The following is an 18,976-nucleotide window of genomic DNA, read 5'->3' as shown; positions in this document are numbered from 1 at the left end:
TTCTCACAAAGAGGACATTCCCTGTGCCCGCGGGTAGGGGTGACCGGATGTGACATCACCCAAGAGCAGTTGGAGGTCTCAGCAAGGACAAATTTGGCACTGACAAACAGCTTAAAACAGCTTAAAAACAGGGTTGCAGGATGGGATAAGAATAAATGGTTTTTGCAATTGATTTCAGAATTGCTAAAGGGAGTACCTGAGTTCAATATTTAATATTTCAGGACTTTTTTAACATCAGTGATGCACAAGAGAGTCGGGGCTGTGAATCAGTGAGAGAGTCTAGAACTGTGTGTGAAAACATGAGTTGAGTTTTAGCCATTCCCCTGGATTAACCTTAATGAAACTAAGGGTATGCTCTACCAATTTAAAGACCAAATTAAAGTCTAGCAATTCTAAACCAGACCTGTGCTAAAGAATGAATCCAAAGAGACTCATCTGAGACCTGGTGTTGACAAAGGATGATGATGGTGGGTGTGTCAGCTCCTACACCGGTGTCATTATCTTGCTGAGAAAGAACCAAAAGAAGCAATTCCAGAACATCCAGTGGGTTGCACTGATGTTAATAAGCTTCAAATAATCCTGGAAAAATGTCTTCATATGTACACTGTGAAGTGAAAACTGTGAACAAGCAGAAGAGTAGTTCTGAAAAAACTTAGTCTCCTCAAAACTTACAGCAGTGTAAAGCTGACAAGTGATGAGGAGAATGTGTGGAATAACCAAGGGAAAAGATTGGGTGGGATCCCAGTGGAACAGGAAAGCTGAGACAAGCAGAAAAGAGAGGCAGGGAGATTCCCTGGAGCCATGGAGAGTCTCAGGGTGATGGCAGAGACCTGACAGAGTGAGAAGGAGGGGAACTGGTGTGCTAGAAAAGTCAGGAAGAGTGTCCAGGGAGTGAAGGCATCTTGTACTTGCCAGAGCCTGCAGAGACATCTCTGGGATGGGGAAACCTGGGCCAGGGGACCAGCATTTCCATTCCAGCAGTCAGTGGGTGTTTCTGTGCCCTGTGGCTCTGAGGGCTCAGATGCTGCACAACGAGTGGTGGGACTGGCAGAGCCAGCTCCACATCCACGTGAGGGTGGAAATGCCTTGTGTTGCTGGTGTCAAGTCAGAGCTGTTGCCTCTCATGTCTCCATCTCAAACCCAAGCTCAGCCTGGGACAGGTACTCCCTGCCCTGAGATTTCTGTCCTCTCACCTGCTGCCTTTAGCTCAGGAACCCACTGGAGCTGCTAGAACAGAGTCCCATCATTTCCCTACCACAGTTTGCTCTTCCAAACCTTGAAGATAAATGGGACAGGCCAGGTGGTGTTCCTACCCTCCCTCTGAGCTTTCAAATCCCCAGCTTGTATTCCAGCATTACATCTTTTGGGTTCAGAGCCGTGGAATAAAAAAGAGCCAGCTCCCAGGAGATGATCTATTGCACAATGAATTACTTGAAAACCAAATTGTTACCCCGCAGGGCAAGGATCACATGACTTAAAGAGATGTTAATAAGCCGTGACAAACCTCTGGCACTGGAAGTTTCAAGCAAGCTGTTCTGCATCTAAGGCAGTCACTAAAGATCACACAGTATCTGAAAAATGAAGGATACAGTGATGAGTAACCTCTCTGTGCTCCACTCCAGAGACCTGACTGTAGGAAGCAGGGCTGTAATTTGCACACTATCTGAACCTGACTACGGATAATTTTTTGCATAGAGAGCATGGAAAGGATCCTGGCTGAGGCATGGAAAATATGTGGCCACATGAGTCATTCTGTAATGGTTCATAAATCCTGAGAGAATCACAAAAGCAAAACATCTAATACTGTATCTTCCCTCTCCCTGCCAGTGGAACTCCACCTCTTGACACACTCGGCACAAGGATGTGGGAATATGGTGAAAGCAAAGGAAATAGGATCATTTTCTCCTTGGACTAGAAGAATCTCATCAAACATCAGGCAGGCTCAGATTTGCAACCTTTAAAGGAGAGGCCATTCATAAGCTGAGGAGAAAGAAACGAGCTGCTCCTCAGGTTGCCAAACCAAATTTACAGTTCCTACTGCTGGGCTCCAGCTCCTTTCCTTCCTCCCTTGCAGAGCCAGGCAAGGACTGAAGAGCAAGAACCTAAAAACCAGCACCCTCTCCATCCATGAGACACTGTCCCATTGGCCCATCCACTTACTGACCACACTGGGCTCCAACAAAGGAGATGAGAGAGGATTTGGAAGCTTCCCAGTGCTGCTGTGCAGGGCAGAGCACAGAAGGGACTTGCTCAAGGGGTTAGAGAAGGGGGACCGGGCAGGAAAGGATCTTAAAGACTCAGGTAACATCTACCAGTGCCTCTTCCAGCATTATCTGAGTTGTCCTCTGGGTACAACCAACAGGTCTGTGGCAGCTCCATATGCTGCTCCGAGCTCCAAACCCAGGGAGAGAGCTCAGTACTCCAGGGTGGAACTACACAGTTTTGGGAAACATGCTTTTCTGGGGCAAGAGTGACTGGAATTCACCATTATCTACCCAATTGCAGGGATTTCCTGAGCCCTTCTCAGGCCCCTTTCCTGCTGGATGGAGCTGCTCTCCCTGTTCAGGTTTATCAGAGGAAGCACAAGTGTCTCCCTCACTTTGCCACTTGCCTTTGGTATGGTATGGTGCTCCTGCTGGTTCTTTCAAGTACAAATAGCTCCCTCCCAGAAGACTTTTAATCACCCTCTGCAGTAAAACTGAGAAGGTGCAGGAGCTTCATCCCCTGTTTAGTCAGGGAGCAGGAGCAGAAATAAAGGAGCAGACCTCTGAAGGGCCGAGCCTGGTCTGGAGGCTGCAAGGCTGACACTAAAAACCTTCAACTGCCAGACCATGAGTCTGCAAGATCCCCGTATAATCCCTGGGAGCTGGGGAGGTCTGTCTGATCCTCAGTTCTGATATCTTCCTGTTTGTGAGACCAGAGAACACTGTGGACTAGCATGTGGGAAAAGATCTGGATCTCCCCCAGAGCCATTTGGGTCTCTGTGGAAGAAGGATGCTTTCCAAGAATATCCCGGAGCAGGAAGGAGACCCAAGTGAGTCACTCGAGGCATCATCAAGCTCTGATGATGAAGTACAGACCTGGTACACTTCGGATCTAGATTCTTATGCCCCTCCCAGTCCCCCTCTGACACTAGGCTTGTGTCTGCTTGGGCAGCGCAGGCTCTGACAGCCCCCAAAGCCTCATCATTCCGGGATCTGCCTCTTGCCTTGAGTTAAGGACTAACCAAAGGAAATGCGTAAGCAGGGTCACTGGTGCTGCGATTCCCATACAGCTCTGACACTGCAGTGGGGCACTGGATCCTGCACCAGGATGGGCAACCTTGGGAATGGGTGGATGTCTCACAGGCTCCTACTGTGCTGTGCCTTCTGGGGACTCCGAGTGGCCTGTCAGGACTACGATGGTGAGTGTGTGTCTCTGGGTGAAAAATTGCTGTTTGTTGAAGTACTGGGTGTTTGGTACCTTTATAAGATCCCTGAAAACTTATTTTTTAATGAGTTTTTACGTGGCAGCACACTCTGATTGAGTTTTGTGCAGGCTCTAGCTGAAGCAGGAGGTGACAGAGGTGATATGACAGAGAAGGAAGCTGGGGTGGAAGAAACTAGAAAGAGAAAGAAAAAACAGAGCAGTAAAACAGAGCACTTGAAAGCAAATTTAGACTACCACAGTAATGACTTTACACTGGAATGGCTCCAGACTTTCAGATTCTTGTGAAAGCCAGACAGAGGAATTGCTCTCTGGCCTCCCAGGCCTGCTGATGGTCGTACAGCACCACAGTCACTTGTGAGCTGTGGGAAACCACATGGCAAAGGAATTGGATCCATTCTCCGAGAGGTTGCTGAGGTGACTCTTGCACAACTCAGTCTCTCAGCCAAGTTTTTCTGCCCACCACACACCATTCTTTCCAGAGTACAGTCAGTTCCAGGGGTCCCAACAGAAATGGCAAAGAGCAGCCTTCGGGGTGAGCACTGGGGATGAGTGAATAACAGACTGCCTTGTCTCTCAGATTACTCTCAGAACAGCACCAACGACCAGGACAAGACTCCAGAGACCACCCCGTGTCCCCGAGCCATCCCTGGGGACAAGGCCACCGTGAACAACATCACATACCTGCTGATCCCTGAGGCCACACGCTCCCAGCTGGGTAGCGCCCTCACTGTGCGCCTCATCCCTGCCCTCTACACCCTCGTGTTCCTGGTGGGACTGCCCTCCAACGGGCTAGCCCTGTGCGTCCTGGCCACCAGGGCAGAGAGGCTCACCTCCACCGTGTTCCTGATGAACCTGGCTGCTGCAGACCTGCTACTCGTGTTGGTGCTGCCCTTCAAGATTTCCTACTATTTCCTGGGGAATGACTGGCCCTTCGGGGAAGGGCTGTGCCGGCTCACCACGGCCCTGTTCTACGGGAACATGTATTGCTCGGTGCTGCTGCTCACCTGCATCAGCGTGGACCGCTACCTGGCTGTGGTCCATCCCTTCTCTTCCCGTGCTTTCCGCACCCCTGCCTTCGCCGCCTGGACCTGTGTCACTGTCTGGTTCTGCTCGGTTGTGCTCACCCTGCCCCTGGCCCTGCAGCAGCAGTCCTACCCCCTGCTCGGGGCAGATCTCACCCTCTGCCACGACATCCTGCCCAGGCATGAGGATGACGGGTATTATTTCTACTACTTCGTGTGCCTGATCGCCTGCGCCTTCCTGCTGCCGCTGCTGGTGGTGCTGTTCAGCTACTGCTCCGTGCTGCGCGTCCTCCTGCACGGGGGGAAGCGCTACTCCTACCCCATGAAGCTCACGGCGTTGGTGGTGTTCACCCTCGTGGCCTTCTACACTCCCAGCAACGTTCTGCTCTTGGGTCACTACTCCAGCTACTGCTCCAGGCTGTACGGGAAGCTCTACATCAGCTACATGGTGAGCCTGGCCATCAGCACCTGCAATAGCTGTGCTGACCCCTTTGTCTACTACTATGTGTCAGAAGACTTCAGGGATAAGGTCAGGAAAAGGTTCTTCAGGAGCAGCAAGCAAAACAGCACTTCCCTGAAGACCTCCAAGTTCTCCAAGGAAACACTCCCCCGTTCCAAACACTCCCTGGTATAAAGCCCCCAACCCAGCTCCTGCTCCCAGGGCACTCCCAACACACAGTGGGGATAAAGAGGAAGACAACACTGGAATTCCACAAGTTTCATCCAGGAACCAAGTCCTTTTTCCTGTCTGCACAGCAAAGAGTGAATAAACCTGGGCTGTGGGATTCTTTGTGGTGTGAGATGCTTAGTGCTGAACTCATACATCAACTACTGGGACACTGCAACTTCTCACCTGGTCAGGTATCACCAGGGATACTCTTGCTGATACACCCAGGGCTGCTTTTTCTGACCCTGCCAGCTGATTGCTCTCTGCCTTCTAGCTCTGCTCCTGCTCCTTAAACACATCTTCCCTTCACCTAAAACTGAAAAAGACCAGGCATTGCAAAACCAAATTTCTAAATTTCAAAAGATTCAAAAGTTTCAAAAGATACTCTCCTGGACTGAAACAGTCAAGAGAATGGTTTTTCTAGGAAAGACATTATTGGCTTGATTCATAAGCAACCCCACAGTAATGTCAGCTCATTGTTGGTAAAAAGCGTAGAAATCCCATTCACTCATCCCTGTTTTTGCAAATGACCCTTGACATCCGTCATTTCTTTGGGGCAAAGATTGTATTAATAGATTTTTTAAAAAAATTATGTCTCTTGAAGGGCAATATTAAAGTAGGGATTGAGCAAGCTCTTGCTCTAGGACTCCATACTTCTTTTGTGTAATGTCACCCACAACCAAAAGCTGAAAGAGATGCTCAGGCTTGTTGCTTATTGGAATCTGTTGCAAATTCACCATATTTATCAAACTGCAGCAGGTTCATCTCTCAGACACAACTGGGGCATAGGTCCAGTAAGAAGCAAGGTAGAAAATGAACAATAGCCCTCCTTAAAGTTCCTGAATTTTTTTGTTTTCCTGTTACAGACTTGACGGCGTGAATAAAAAGAGGCAGACAAGATTGTCTTAAAATAAGTTTTTAATAAAATATTTATCAGAATCCAAACCAAACACTTTTCTGGACTCAGACTTGCTAAGATTTGTGTGAACAAAACAAAAATGGTCAGAGAACTGCTTGCAGGTACCTGGGGGGCGGGGGGAGGGGCAAAGGGCAGGCGAAAGACTAGGACCAGTCTCAGGGTGCAGGGGATGCACCAGGTGGTGACCAGGAGCCCTGGGGCATCCAGGGCTGTGGGGACTCAGAAACAGCAGGTACTGAAAAAAACCACAAACCCAACCTAAGCTGAGGTTTTTCTAAATAGTTGCTCTATTCACAATAATGAAAACCAGGTTATTGTGCATTAAATGGTAACAGTCAGCAAAGCAAGTGCTGGTATGTCAACGATGTTCTCCAAGTAAGCTGAACATTCTTCTGGTATTTGTTTTCTACTGAGGCTTATTAGGAAGGAGGAAAAGAGGCAAGACCAAAACACTAGGACGAGAAAGAACAAGGGAACCATTGCTTTAAAATAAATACCATGGTAATGATTACTCTGCATAATGTACAGTTACAAACATATAAATATTAATCTCCTTGAAAGGACTGGAAGCATCAATCACTGATAACTAGCACTGCTGCAGCTATTCAGTAACTCAATGGAAGAAGCTTTTTCTGTGTCTTACAAGCCCACTGGCACTTTTCCCCTTTTGCAGTGAGAGACCATCAGGGAAAGGAAAGGAGAAACATCTCTCTGACAGAGGGAGGCAAATTTGTTTTTGAGGCAGAAACAACCTGCTGACCTTGCTGGCTTTGGCTTTCCAGCACCCAGTTGGTCTTTTCCTTGGTGAAAAAAAGAAACAAAATCAATCCTTCACTCCAAACTATGACTGGCTGATGTGCACAAAGCAGGGGCCTGAGTTCTCAGTGCTGGGATGTCCTTGTGCTCGCAGGGATAGGAGTGTGACTGATTAGTTCCAGAGCGAGAACTGGACCAAAGCCTGTGAACAGCTTGGAGTCTGATACAGCTGTGCTCTGTCCAGTGGTTCTCAGGGCCCCAGGCCTAAAGAGTGTCTGTATTCCAAGTAAGATGTTGAAGAATGGAGATAAGAATTAATGATGATGACAAGAAACATGAACAGTAAATGTGGGACAGGGGAAAGCTCTGGACAGAGGGACCATGAACTAGGGTGGAGAAGAAGAGAGCAGAGACATGCTCCTTTACTCCTGTGAAGAGGGGAAAGGCAACCACAATGGTGTAAGTGCAGGTTCCTTTATGCAATTCCTTAAATAAAATGACTTTTTTTTCAGTACAGAAAGGAACTGGTTTGGTGTGGCAAGAGTGGGGGGAGACAGAGGCTGCCAAGAGCAGATGTCTTGCCCTGAAAGTGCCAAAGGTGGGGAGAAGCACTGGAGATGAAGTCAGGATCCAGAAATCCTGTCCCATCACCTCCCACACACTGAACTGCTCTGTCTGGCTCTAAGGCTGCTCTGCCTTTGCCTTCTGAGGGCCCAGGTCTCTCTGGCTTTACTTTGAATTGCAAAACAGAAGCAAGACTCCTCTGCCTCTAGCAGGTGAGTGCACAGGCGCACACAGATCCCTCAGACAGGGCTATGATTGATGGGCTGGCACCACCAGCTGGAATTATTTACCTGGCAGAAACAAGGAGGTGTCTGAATCTGGAATTAGGACATTGCATGTACCAGAGCCTGAGGAAAGTGAAGAAAGTCAGGTTTAATACTTGGCTGAAACTCCCCACCTTCACCTCCTCATCCCCAAGGGGGATGTCTGACTACCCAAGGACCTATGAGAGGACCAAGCAATGGAAAATTATTTCAAATATCTCTCAATGGATATACAAAGATGCACAATGGATGAGAGCAGGAAAGTCCAGCCAGAAAGTGACTGAGGACAGGAGACTGAAGAATCCAGAGCATAGGCCCCACTTTTAGGGGAAGCCAATCACAGACATTATCAGGGTGACTGTCTCATTCTCCCACACTCACAGCACCAAACAGCTGAAGCCTGAACCAGCAAAGAGCAGGGTTTGTATTGTGCAGCTTTGAGATTTAGAAAAGGGAAAAAAGAAATCCTGTTGCAGCTCACAGTAGGTCTGTTATTTACCCTGGGGATAAATATTGACTCAGCCCTGTGTGTGTACACAATAACCAGTGTCTAGCCAGGCCAGCTGCTTACAGGAGATGGAATTTAGTTTGAAGGTCTTTATTTACCTGCCAGGCAGGAATGCGGCCGCCAGTGCTTCCACTGTGCTGTGCAGACACAGGGAGGACAGATCTCCCCCCCCTGCATACCCAGGACACGTGGTAAACCCCTCAGCAGGGCAGCAGTGGGCACCCAGAGTAGCAGCCATGCCAAGATCCCGTGAGGAGAGCTCAGAGCAGCCATGAAAAACTTGCCAACAAAGCAGCTCTGAAATTTCTGGGAACTTCAAGACCCAGACTTTTATCATGTCAACTACATTCTGCAAATGTCTGGTCCCAAACAAAAAAGACTGGAAACTACACATGCCCAACCTCTGGGATACCTCCTGGTCTGTCCCCATGTGGACATTTTTCTGGAATAAACTTGCCTTTATTCTGGAATGGAATGTCTATACTGGGATATATTCTTGTCATAGTTCCTGCGTAAACAAGCCCTAAAAATGAATGGAGCTGGGCTTTTTTCTGTTTCCATTCACCAATAAACACCCTCAAAAGGAGTTTCCACCCTGCTCTGGGTCCTGGTAACAATAGAAGTGGTAAGATAAAATATTAACACTATTTTGCAAGAGGCAATTGCATGTAACTCCTCCAAGGAGAACAATGCTGCTCCAGGCAGGAAGGGAAACTAAAAAATCTTGGCCTCCTACACTTTTGGAAACGCAAAGCTTTTGTTTTTAGTTTTGCCACGTTGCTTGGGGCAGGTCAGACTAAGGGAGTCCAGCTTGTGACCCCAGGGATTGGTACTGGCCAGCAGACCTTGGGCTGGGCAGAGAGTACCATGAGCAGAACAACCATTGTGCTGGATCCCAGTGGGAGCAGAATAAAAGGGATTAGTGAAGTCAGGCAAACATTTAAAAGGACTGTGCCTCGGTCAGCTTCATTTTCATGCCAAAGTTCAAGGAGGAAAGGGCTGAGAAGGCTGCAAGCAGCCCCTATCAGCACATAGTGCAACACAGAGAGGGTTCCCCCACCTAATCCTTGTCACTGCTGGAGCTGGAAAACTCCCACCTGAGGCCTGCAGACATAAGGCAGACACAAAGCCTTTCAGCCCTGACAGTGGATTCCAGTTTTCTCTGGTAAAATGTACCTCCCAACAGCTTCTCTGAACACGGAGCCACAGGAAAGTGTCTCTCTTGTGGGTGCAGCAGACTTACGGGCTGGGGAAGATAATTAGCCTCTTGCTATGTCATAATTAGCAAAACACACTGATTTTTATTATTATAATTTGAGCAAAAACTTCTTAGCCATCTTTCCTCAAACAGCAGTTCAGCTAAGTACAAGGTCTGGACTTAGCTTCTAAATGTATCTAGGAAATGGCACTTGCAGTATATCCTGATAGCAGAGAAAACACTTGGAAATGCTCTATAGGTTTGAATTCCAGTCCCTATTTTTCTCACCTAGAGGGCACAGCATATTGGTCTCCCATCATTGGAAGGGCTCCAAGGAGAACGCACAAAAGGCAGGAAAATCAACAGAAAAATCATGCTGAGTGTCCCCCTTAGAGCTCCAGATCCACCCCATGGGGCAGCAAAGCCAACAGTTCTGAGGGCATCAGGAAGTAGTCATCATTTAATCATTCAGTTTGTGTTCTGCAGCAGGTCGTCTGGAGGAACAAACTCATACAGGAGTTGATTCTGAGCCTCTTCTCTTGGTTTAAATTATAGATTTCTGTTGAAAAGAGAACACAGTGAAGACAAGTTATGCGTCTTGGGGAGACATCGTCGGAGCTGGGCAGGGAAAAGCTTCAAAGATTGTTCTGCTGGGGATGGAGCCACAAAGCCTTTCAAGATCCCATTCCCAGGGATTCCTTGCTAAAGAGGGAAGTGTAAAAATGCACCTTTTGAGGAAGTAAACACATCTGACCCAGGACATGATAGGTTGAGTCTCAAAGAAGATTTATGACTCACCCTGGGCTCACCATTCTGCCATGGTCACCTCTCCCTGGATCCCATCCCCTTCCCTGAAGGTGCGCCCTGTTGTCAGCTCTGCCTCCACCTCAAACACATCGGGTTCTGCAGCAAAGGGGTCAGGGTCGTACTCATAGGAGTAGTAGGACAGGTCTGCGTGGAGAGGGGGCCCTTCCTCGGCTGTGGAGGGAACCAGAGTCCAAATTTAGCCAAAGGAACTGCGTTTCTGCATCACATTTTGCATTACAGAGAAGGAGAATGACAGGAGAAGGAAGGGGTGAGGTCACATGTCACTGGACCTGCACGGGTTTGCTTGAATTCACAGCCCAGGAGAAAAGCTGCTACAAAACTGGATTTTTCAGCTTCCCCGTGTAAGACCATAAGACCTGGGCAGTGGAAAAAAAAAGGGGGTAAAAGTGGGAAAAGGGGAAAGAAGAAAAGGGGGGAAGGAGGAAAACAAGAAGGGGGAAGGAGAAAAAAAGAAGGGGGAAGGAGAAAAAAGGGGGGAATGAGAAAAAGGGGAAAAAGGAGGAAAAGGGAGGGAAGGGGGGGATAAAGGGGGGAAGAGGGGTGAAAAAGGGGGGAAATAAGGGAAAAAGGGAAAGGAGGAAAAAAAGGGAGGGGAAAATCTCCTTTTCTAGTATGGAATTCACCGAGGTGCTGAAGTTTGGACCAGTCACCCTGAGGGCTGTACACAGTAAGACAAATACATTATCAGTCCATCCTGAGACACTGGCAGGGCATTCTCACAGCACAGATCCCACACAAAATGGGCTGTGCCTCTGGGGTGGGTGGCTGCCCACTGTCCAGAGGGCAGAACTGCAAGACAAAACTTATAGGAACATTAGTAGGTCCGTGTTTTCTAAACTGTTCCTTGAGCCAGCTCAGCTGCCCATCCTTCCTGTTTACTGTCTGTGTACTCTAATCCAAACCAAAGCAACCACTGGAGCAGAGTTACTGCAGGGAGGAAAAGTCCCCCACCCCCACAAAGTTGGCTTTATTTTAGGAGAATACTCATCAAGGCCTTTGAAAATGTTTGTTCTCTAGGAATAAAATATCTGAAGGATCTTCCCTGTTGCCTCCCACATCCTCCCAGCAACAGGCTCGGCCCAAAGTAACAGCAGAGTCAGTCTCTGTGTTCACTCCTTCCTGGCCTTCTCCATATGGGAACCTGCCAGATCATGAGATGGTTGTATGAATGGATGATTGCTGTCCAGCAGGGATGGAATTAACATTACAGGCCTCACTCTTCCCAGGAATTCAGCCCTAGAGTCAAAGCAAAGAGGAAAGGCCAGCGTTTCCTGCTGCACACAAACCACTCCCCCCATCCCCAAATGTTTGTGCCGAAGCCAATGTTTACTGAGCAGCGATGGGGTGAAGGGAAGAGTGGCCCCTTGCCAGTTCAATCAATCCTGAAAGAGCAGTGTAACCCCGGGGATAACACTGGCCAGTAAGGAGAGCTGGGGATGATTCCACCTGGAAGCAGAGCTCACACCAGTGTTCCTGGTAGGAGCTGGTCCAGTTGATCGTGTTTAATTTTTTGAGAAGTAACATCAGCACCAAATAAAAGTATCATAATTCCGTCTAGAATTTTCTCCCAGCTACTGGCCCTTCAAACTGCTGGAGCAGAGCTGTGCAAATAACATGTGGGGAGAGGGCAGGGGGTCAGAGACTGGAGCCTGAGTGGGCTTCCTGATACCCCCAGTAGTGCTGCCCACACTTGGATATTGCTTTTCTAACAAATCCATGCAGAACCACATCAGTGTGATGTCAACATATTGTCCTCCAACATCACTGGCTGTACATTGGCTCTATATTTAGTGCTTTTGGTAGGGAAGGTTTTAGGAAGTTTCAGAACAGAGCTAATGATCTATGAAAGCAATCAAAGCACCACCTCGTAAGAGAGGTGATATCAGAGTTACTGAGGATCCTTGAGGCTCTAAAATCCACTCAAATCTTTGTAGACAAGTGTGACAGTGATCTCAGGAAAGCAGCCACAGCTGCTCTCTGTGACTCTGATACTCCTGTTCGTAAGACAGCTCCTGCTCCAAGGGCTTTCAGTCCAAACAAATAGGACTGCAACAGACTGTGAAGGAACACCAGCACAGCTTCAGCGCTGAGAGCCAGAGGTGGGTCCATGCTACTCATCAAAATCCTGCTTCATCCTTTAGAGACTCAGTAATTCACCTGTGAGAAAGAGCAGCTAAAGAAGGGTATTCAGACAGGAGTAGTTTCAGCTGAGTCCTGTCACCGTGCACACTTTCCTCTCAGTCAAGAGAATCTACAGATGTAAAGAGGATCCACCCATACGTACAAAAAAAGGCTGCAGTTTTAAGATGAAACTTCAGCCCATTTCTCCCTCACTGCAGACTTTGGAAAGGCATTTTCAGATACTCTGACAAGAGCTGGGTGCTACAAGATTTTTCAGGACCATCTATACTGCTTAACTCCAAAGCTGGGGTTTATTCTACCAAACCCACCGGTGTGTTTGGAACTGCACTGAGTCTGTGAGTGCCAGAGGGAGCCCCAACACATTTCCCACTCAGTTCCCACTGATTACTGGGTGGCAGCTGGCTCATTATTCCCAATGCTGGGTAGCATGGACAAGAGCTCCAGTGAAAACATCCATCAGCCCAAGCTGAGCTGCAGAAGTCTCATGGCAAAGCCAGGAGGATTCCAGACAATACAAACACCACGCGCTTCTCCAAGAACATGGTATTTCCTGAAGATTAACACACCCAGGCAGTTTTTCACCAACCTGCCCTAAGCTTGATTTGGCTTCCTGGAGTTTTGTATCCTTCTAGGAAATCGCAGATTTAGGCATGGCTCATCAGAGCTCCCCCTGGAAGCCCAGAGCACATGAACTGACTTAAACCAATCTCACGCTCCAGTGCTGCCGGAGCAGTGAGCCCATGAGAGCCATGTGTGGGGAGGGATTCATTCATCTGTTACACTATGATTCATGTCCTGTGTGCTTGACCTGACAGGAGCCCAGGGGACTAATGAAAATCACATGCTGGGCCCTTTTCCTGATGCAGGATTTACTCAGGTTTATTTCTGAATGCTCACTCTGCCATGGCTGTTCACAGCTCCAGGGTCTGCCTGCCAGGAGACTCAAAACTCCCAGATCCCAGGACAAAACCAGCTCCAAGTGCTTGTGCTTTGACAAACATCCTCACACCACTCAGGTTTGTTCATCTAAAATCTGTATGACAATGCCACACACACAAAAATCAGAATTTCCCCTTTTGCTCTTAAATATCCTCCTGAGCCAATGCTGCTTCTGTCCATTCAGAACAGAAACCAGAGGGGTATTTTCTTTTGACAGACACTTCAATGCAGATTATTTCAGAAAATAATCTGAGACACTGGTAGGTACTCTCACAGCACATATGCCACACCAAATGGGCTGCGACTCTGGGGTGGGTGGCTGCCCATTGTCCAGAGGAGAGAACTGCAAGATAAAACATCTAGGAAATGTCAGGAGGTCTGTGCTTTCTGAACATTTTTGTGTTCTGAACATTTCTGTGTTCTGAACATTTTTAGATCGTGGACTACCACAAGTTCCACAATTTTTTTCCCCAGGTAACCCTATTTTTACTACCACATTTTTACTTGAAAATAATGTAATTGCAGCCTCATTTTGTAGAGCAGCAGCAAAACACTTAGTATGGCCTTGCATTTCAGCAGCGCCCCACAGAGCAGTTTGGAAATGCTGCTTTAAAGGGTTCAGATTGCAGAGTTTCCGTGCTGAGTTCATGGTATGTGCATGGAATAAAAGGCAACAAACCCTCATCTCAGTTATCCCAACAACCTGCAATCTCATATATATTCACAATTAGTCCAGAAAAAAAGGGAGGGAAAGCAGGACAGACATTAAACACTAAGACTGAATGACCTATAGAAACAGTAGTAATGGAATATTCACTATGTTTTTACACTTAATAAGCAAAATGTCCATCAGCTGCTGCTCAGAAGGGAAAGAACAGGCTGGAGACTCACACTGGCCATGTGTACTCTGAGCTTTGTGCACAAGGAGGACATGAGAAGGCACGGAGACTTCTCTTGAAGAATTAAACTTGTTCTACTGATTTGCCAGGAGAGTTGGAAGCCGGGGAAAATTAATGAGCGGAAAGCAGCCAGGAAAAATCTAGTCCAGTTTATTTACTAGAAAGCGCATGAAACAAGCTATTCTATTGACCCTCCACTGCTTCTTGATGAGATTTATTGTGAGCCATGAGCAAGTTCGACATAAGTCTTGGAAAAAGTGTATGAACATAAGCACCAAATAAAATGAGCAGCCAAATTCCTGGCTACTCCATCTACTGACCTTAACATTTTTGCTCACTAAGGCCCTTTATTTCAAACAGCATCTCAGAGAGAATCAAGGCTGCCAGCTCCACTTTTGCACAGAACTGAAGGGACAAAGTTAATCTACCTGGATCCTGGTTCTTGCAATGGTTTGGGCTGTTGTCAGTTCCTGCCCAGTTGTTTGTTGGAACATATTACACCAGCCTGGTTTTAAATGTGATCTTTCTGGATTAATAGTGGAAGAAAAGATCACAGAGTGTGTGTTGTTCAAAGACCACAAGGCTGAGAAAATAGGAGAGTCACCTGCTACTCCGATGAACGATCACCTAAATCCTGCATGTGCTGAACTGAGCAGGTATCCTGCGAGATTTCCTGAAGGAAAAAGGACTAGAAGAGCTGTCTGTTGTTGAATAGTTCTCATCCATGGTTTCCTTGACCTCTTTATTTATTTCCTGATTTCTGAATATTATGTCTTTTCTATAATATGAAGAAATGCAGCATCTTTACTTACAGTGTGTTTGAGAGCCAAATATATATACTTTAGACAGGAATAGGACAAGCTTTAACCTTGCTAAAGAAAAGGGCCTTGGATAAATGCAAAGGTATTACCTGCTGGAGTCTGTGGAACACTGGGCTGCTCAGCTGTGTGGGAGTGTGTCTCCCTTTCTTCTGGCAAATTCTTGGCTGCAAATAAAAAGAAAAATAAACTCAATGGTCATAAAATTTCTTAATGCATCTATAGAAAACCTTTGCATTTCCAGAGGTGGCATAGTGAGCTTTCTGAGCTGCTGCACACCTTGAAAGCCCATGCAGAATCTCCACAGAACATTACATTTCATGGATTTAATTTTTATCTAGAATTATTTATTTCAGATCAAACAGTATCAGTAATTTTCTCTTAAATTCATTCTGATTGGTAAAATATGAGAAGGGAAAGCCAGTTATTTCAAGCTGAAAAGTAGCTGCTCTGCTAACTTAATCCTCTGTAGTAAAATAATACAGAGGAGATTTAGATTCTCCTCCTTTTCCTGCCACAGGTGTGGAATTATCACTTGCTTAGATAAGGATTTGCAGCAACAGGATCACAAAAGGGGAGTTGAATGAAACATACAGGCAGAACATTGAGACATGGGCATCTGCTCTATCCTGGTGTTATTCCTGCAGGATGCCACTTCCATCTGGCAGTGGTTGGGGTAGATCTGTCCGTCTGAGCCACACACGGGCTCCCCGTCGTAGCCACAGTCCCGCGAGCACAGGCACTGCTCAAAGTACTCGTCCTCCAAGCAGCCAAAAATGTTGTTGCAAGGCCCAGAGTGCACAAAGCCTGGGAGGCAAACAAAACCAGCCAAAGCAGTAGTTTTGCATAGCACAGGGAAAGGGGAAGATGGAATGGAAAAATCTCATTGATGTAAGTTTTCATCTTGAATTCCCTAAGACTTCTACCACAAATTTACAAAAAGCCTTTCTGAAAGAACCATATATTGCAACAGCTTCCAGACTTGGGATAAAGCAACTATTTTGTGTGCCACAGAGCACAGAGAAGAACAGAGAGTTTCTGGGGAGTTATTCCTTTCACTGATGCATGAAATTGTTCAATCTCCCTACCATCAAATTGCACAGTAAAGAGTTTTTACCTTTTTGTTTACTGACACATCTCCTTGTGCAGGTTCTTCCAGAACTAGACATTATAGTTTGCCTCTGAAGCAAATCATAGTCACTTTGGTGCATGAAGAGCACCATTGTTCTGTTTGGGTGCCATCAGTTTAACAGCTGAATCCCACAAACCTTTGTAAAACTTCCACTAACACAGATAGCAAAACAGAACATTTTTCTAAACATAATTTTGAGTTCTGCATGCCTCTGGGTTCCATTTTCCAGAAGATCTGTGTGGCTTTGGTCTAACTTACCAACCCACTGGCTAGCTGAGCTTTCCACCTCGTTGCAGGTTGGGCCATCACAGAGCTCCCGAGCCAAGGGACTATTCTCACTCACATTGTAGAAACGAGTGGCTTCAAAAGCTGCAGGTCAGGAAGAAGGAGAAATCACAGCTGAGCCTCCTGCCTGGAGCTCTGCTGCTGGTAGGAATCAGAGGAAAACAGGCACATACCTGGCTCATAGTAATCGTACACTTTGATAGGAACAGGAGCTGTTTTCCCAACTATGTGCTCTCTGAAAGCCTGGAACTTGACACAGGTCATGCACTGGCTGGGAATCTGTGTGAAATAATGTAAAAGATTCAAAACCTGCACTTTAAGTGAAGAGAGAGACAAATAAACGCAGCATGTGCTCTAATGTAGCATGCTGAGCATGAAGGCCCCTCCAATTCTTAGTACAGAGACAGAGATAACGAATACAAGCCAAACAGGATGAATTAAAACACGACCTTTAAAACACATATTTGCCACACAACAATGGCAAACCTGACACTCCAGCTGGTCACCCATCACCACTCCTGTCAGCAGGCTGCTGGTTGACCAACTAACAATTTCCTGCTGCTGACCAAGCCAAGAGAGCTCTCATCTTCCAGTCTCGGGTCTGTGGTGTGATTAAACTGCCTTTAGCAATGCTAGCTGTACCTGAAAGTGAGATTATTTTGAGGCAAAAACTAAGTGACATATGCCTAGAAATGCTCTATGGGCTGAAGGTAATCACCTGTCTCCGTTATGCTTTGATTTCCAACTCACACGCATCAAATGAGGCTCAAGCAAATGGCCAGTTAAAGGTGACCCTCACCTGTGAGGGACCATCAACACCAACACACTGTACCTGTGCCTTATCCACTGGTTATTTGCCTTTCAATCATTTTTTATAAGAAACAAAGTCATTACCTCATCAAAATAAAATAGGACTTTTCTTCCATCCACTTCATATCTTTTTAATCCAATTTGCTTGTTCATCAATAACTGGGAAAAAAAAATAACAGGTTCAGTTTCATCTCATTTTACAGAAATGAGGTAGAAACAAAAGAATAAGAAAGATTTCAGACTGCTTAGAAAACTGATCAGACATTAAACCCCAGGGATTTCTTCTGCAGGCAAAGGATGTTTCCATAAGAGAAGGGAAATGGAAAGAGGACTGAAGTTGCTGTTATGCAGCTGAGGAAAAGCCATCTGTGTCCTTCCCCGTGACCTGATGAGGAACTGCTAGCAAGGTGCACAATGCTGAGGGCTCTTCCTGGTCCCTGGTGAATTTATCCCCCTTCCTAAGTAGCTCCCAGATTGTTTTCAGTACCAAGGCTCCAGCAAGACCTCGGAGATCCCAAAACACTCAATAAAAAGTCTCTCCTTCAGATCACCAGGGAATCGCGCTGGGTATTAAAGGTTCCCTTCTCCCACCAGCTGAAAAATCCAAAACATTCTTCTGCCAGGAAAATTAATCCTCACATTTGAAAAGAGCAGCCATTTGAAAGAGCCCCAGGCACCCCTCCCTTTTGACGAATGGGGTCAGGCCAGGCCTCTGCTCCTCATCTTCTGTCCCTCCAAGGCCCAGGGATTTGGGATTTGCATTGTACCAGCCAGGCGTCCAGACTCATCTCTTCTGTTTTTTATATATTGGGATGATCTGTATATCCAAGGAATATCAGAACATGATTTAAGAGTACTTCCCATATCTACAAAGCTTTATTTAAATTTTTCCAGAAGTTATTCTTGTGGTTTCTGCATTTGGAATACTAATATCTCAATATTATGACTGCCCTGCCTGATCAGTCATTACTATTGCAATAAACTGTATTCAGAACATGCCTGCCATGTAGAAAACATCTAATCCAGAAACTGGGGACAATGAGGGTCTGTGGAAAAGGACTCTTGTGTTTTAATCCCAGCTTGGGGAACTGAGTAAGGGTCAGAGCAGATATTTTCATTCTCAGTCCCATTACTTTAACCTCTGTCAGACAATCCCATTTGTAATATAGGGATAATATTCCCTTGTATTTCTTTTAGTGTTCCTAAGTTATTTTGAGACCTTAGACTAAAAACTCTGTGGAAAGGGGAACAAAGCATTATTATTATTATTATTATTATTTAGAATTACACAAAGCAAAAAGCATTTCCACTGAAATCTGCCCAAACCTGCAACCATCAGCTTTAACTGTGCCTTCCCTCAGCAGAGCGCTCCCAGTTGTAAAACCCTGCTCCCAAGCTTCCTGTTATTACTATAACAAGCAAAGGAACATATGTTTAAGTCCCACACAATATGGAAATGGCCAATTTAATTTGTCCTTATAATTTTAGGGGCCTGGTAGTGGCTGTTGTTACTCAGCAGTGGATGGCTGCAGACAGTCCTTTTATGAGGGCTCAGAAGGACTGGCGCCACTGGGAACTGCTCAGTTCAGCTGAAGTCGCATTTTTTCTGGTAAGGTTTGATATACACCAGCCTAGGGTGACCTCCTGACCCTGTCGACACCCAGCATTATTAGGAGGATTTGTGGCTGCACAGCCCGGGGCTGCCCTGGGTGTGCACAGAGCCTTCATTAACCAGTGCTGCCCTGGGGCTGCACGTGGGGCTGCTGCTCCCACACTGCTCCCTTGGGAGGGCAAACG

The 18,976-nt window shown here is 46.6% G+C and overlaps 2 protein-coding genes across 2 annotated transcripts in view; one reads left to right on the top strand and one right to left on the bottom strand.

Annotated features, from left to right (window-relative positions):
* Positions 1 to 3,234: 3,234 nt before the first annotated feature.
* F2RL3 (F2R like thrombin or trypsin receptor 3) lies at positions 3,235 to 6,018 on the top strand. Its single transcript, XM_027668113.1, has 2 exons — positions 3,235 to 3,403; positions 4,007 to 6,018. Exons 1-2 carry the CDS (start codon positions 3,235 to 3,237, stop codon positions 5,083 to 5,085), a joined length of 1,248 nt encoding a protein of 415 aa, XP_027523914.1. The 3' UTR covers positions 5,086 to 6,018.
* Positions 6,019 to 9,768: 3,750 nt separating this feature from the next.
* CPAMD8 (C3 and PZP like, alpha-2-macroglobulin domain containing 8) overlaps positions 9,769 to 18,976 on the bottom strand; it is a 50,220-nt gene continuing 41,012 nt past the window's right edge. Inside the window, exons 37-43 of the mRNA XM_027668112.1 lie at positions 17,264 to 17,338; positions 16,543 to 16,648; positions 16,343 to 16,453; positions 15,547 to 15,759; positions 15,045 to 15,119; positions 10,125 to 10,304; positions 9,769 to 9,885 (exon numbers count right to left, since the gene is read on the bottom strand). Coding sequence (XP_027523913.1) covers positions 10,132 to 10,304; positions 15,045 to 15,119; positions 15,547 to 15,759; positions 16,343 to 16,453; positions 16,543 to 16,648; positions 17,264 to 17,338 — 753 coding nt within the window. The 3' untranslated portion in view covers positions 9,769 to 9,885; positions 10,125 to 10,131. The remainder of the gene's footprint in view (positions 9,886 to 10,124; positions 10,305 to 15,044; positions 15,120 to 15,546; positions 15,760 to 16,342; positions 16,454 to 16,542; positions 16,649 to 17,263; positions 17,339 to 18,976) is intronic.

Source organism: Corapipo altera, unplaced genomic scaffold (assembly GCF_003945725.1).
Source record: "Corapipo altera isolate COAL_440 unplaced genomic scaffold, ASM394572v1 108, whole genome shotgun sequence".
Classification (NCBI taxonomy): Eukaryota; Metazoa; Chordata; class Aves; order Passeriformes; family Pipridae; genus Corapipo; species Corapipo altera.
This window is presented reverse-complemented; position numbering and strand designations above follow the sequence as displayed.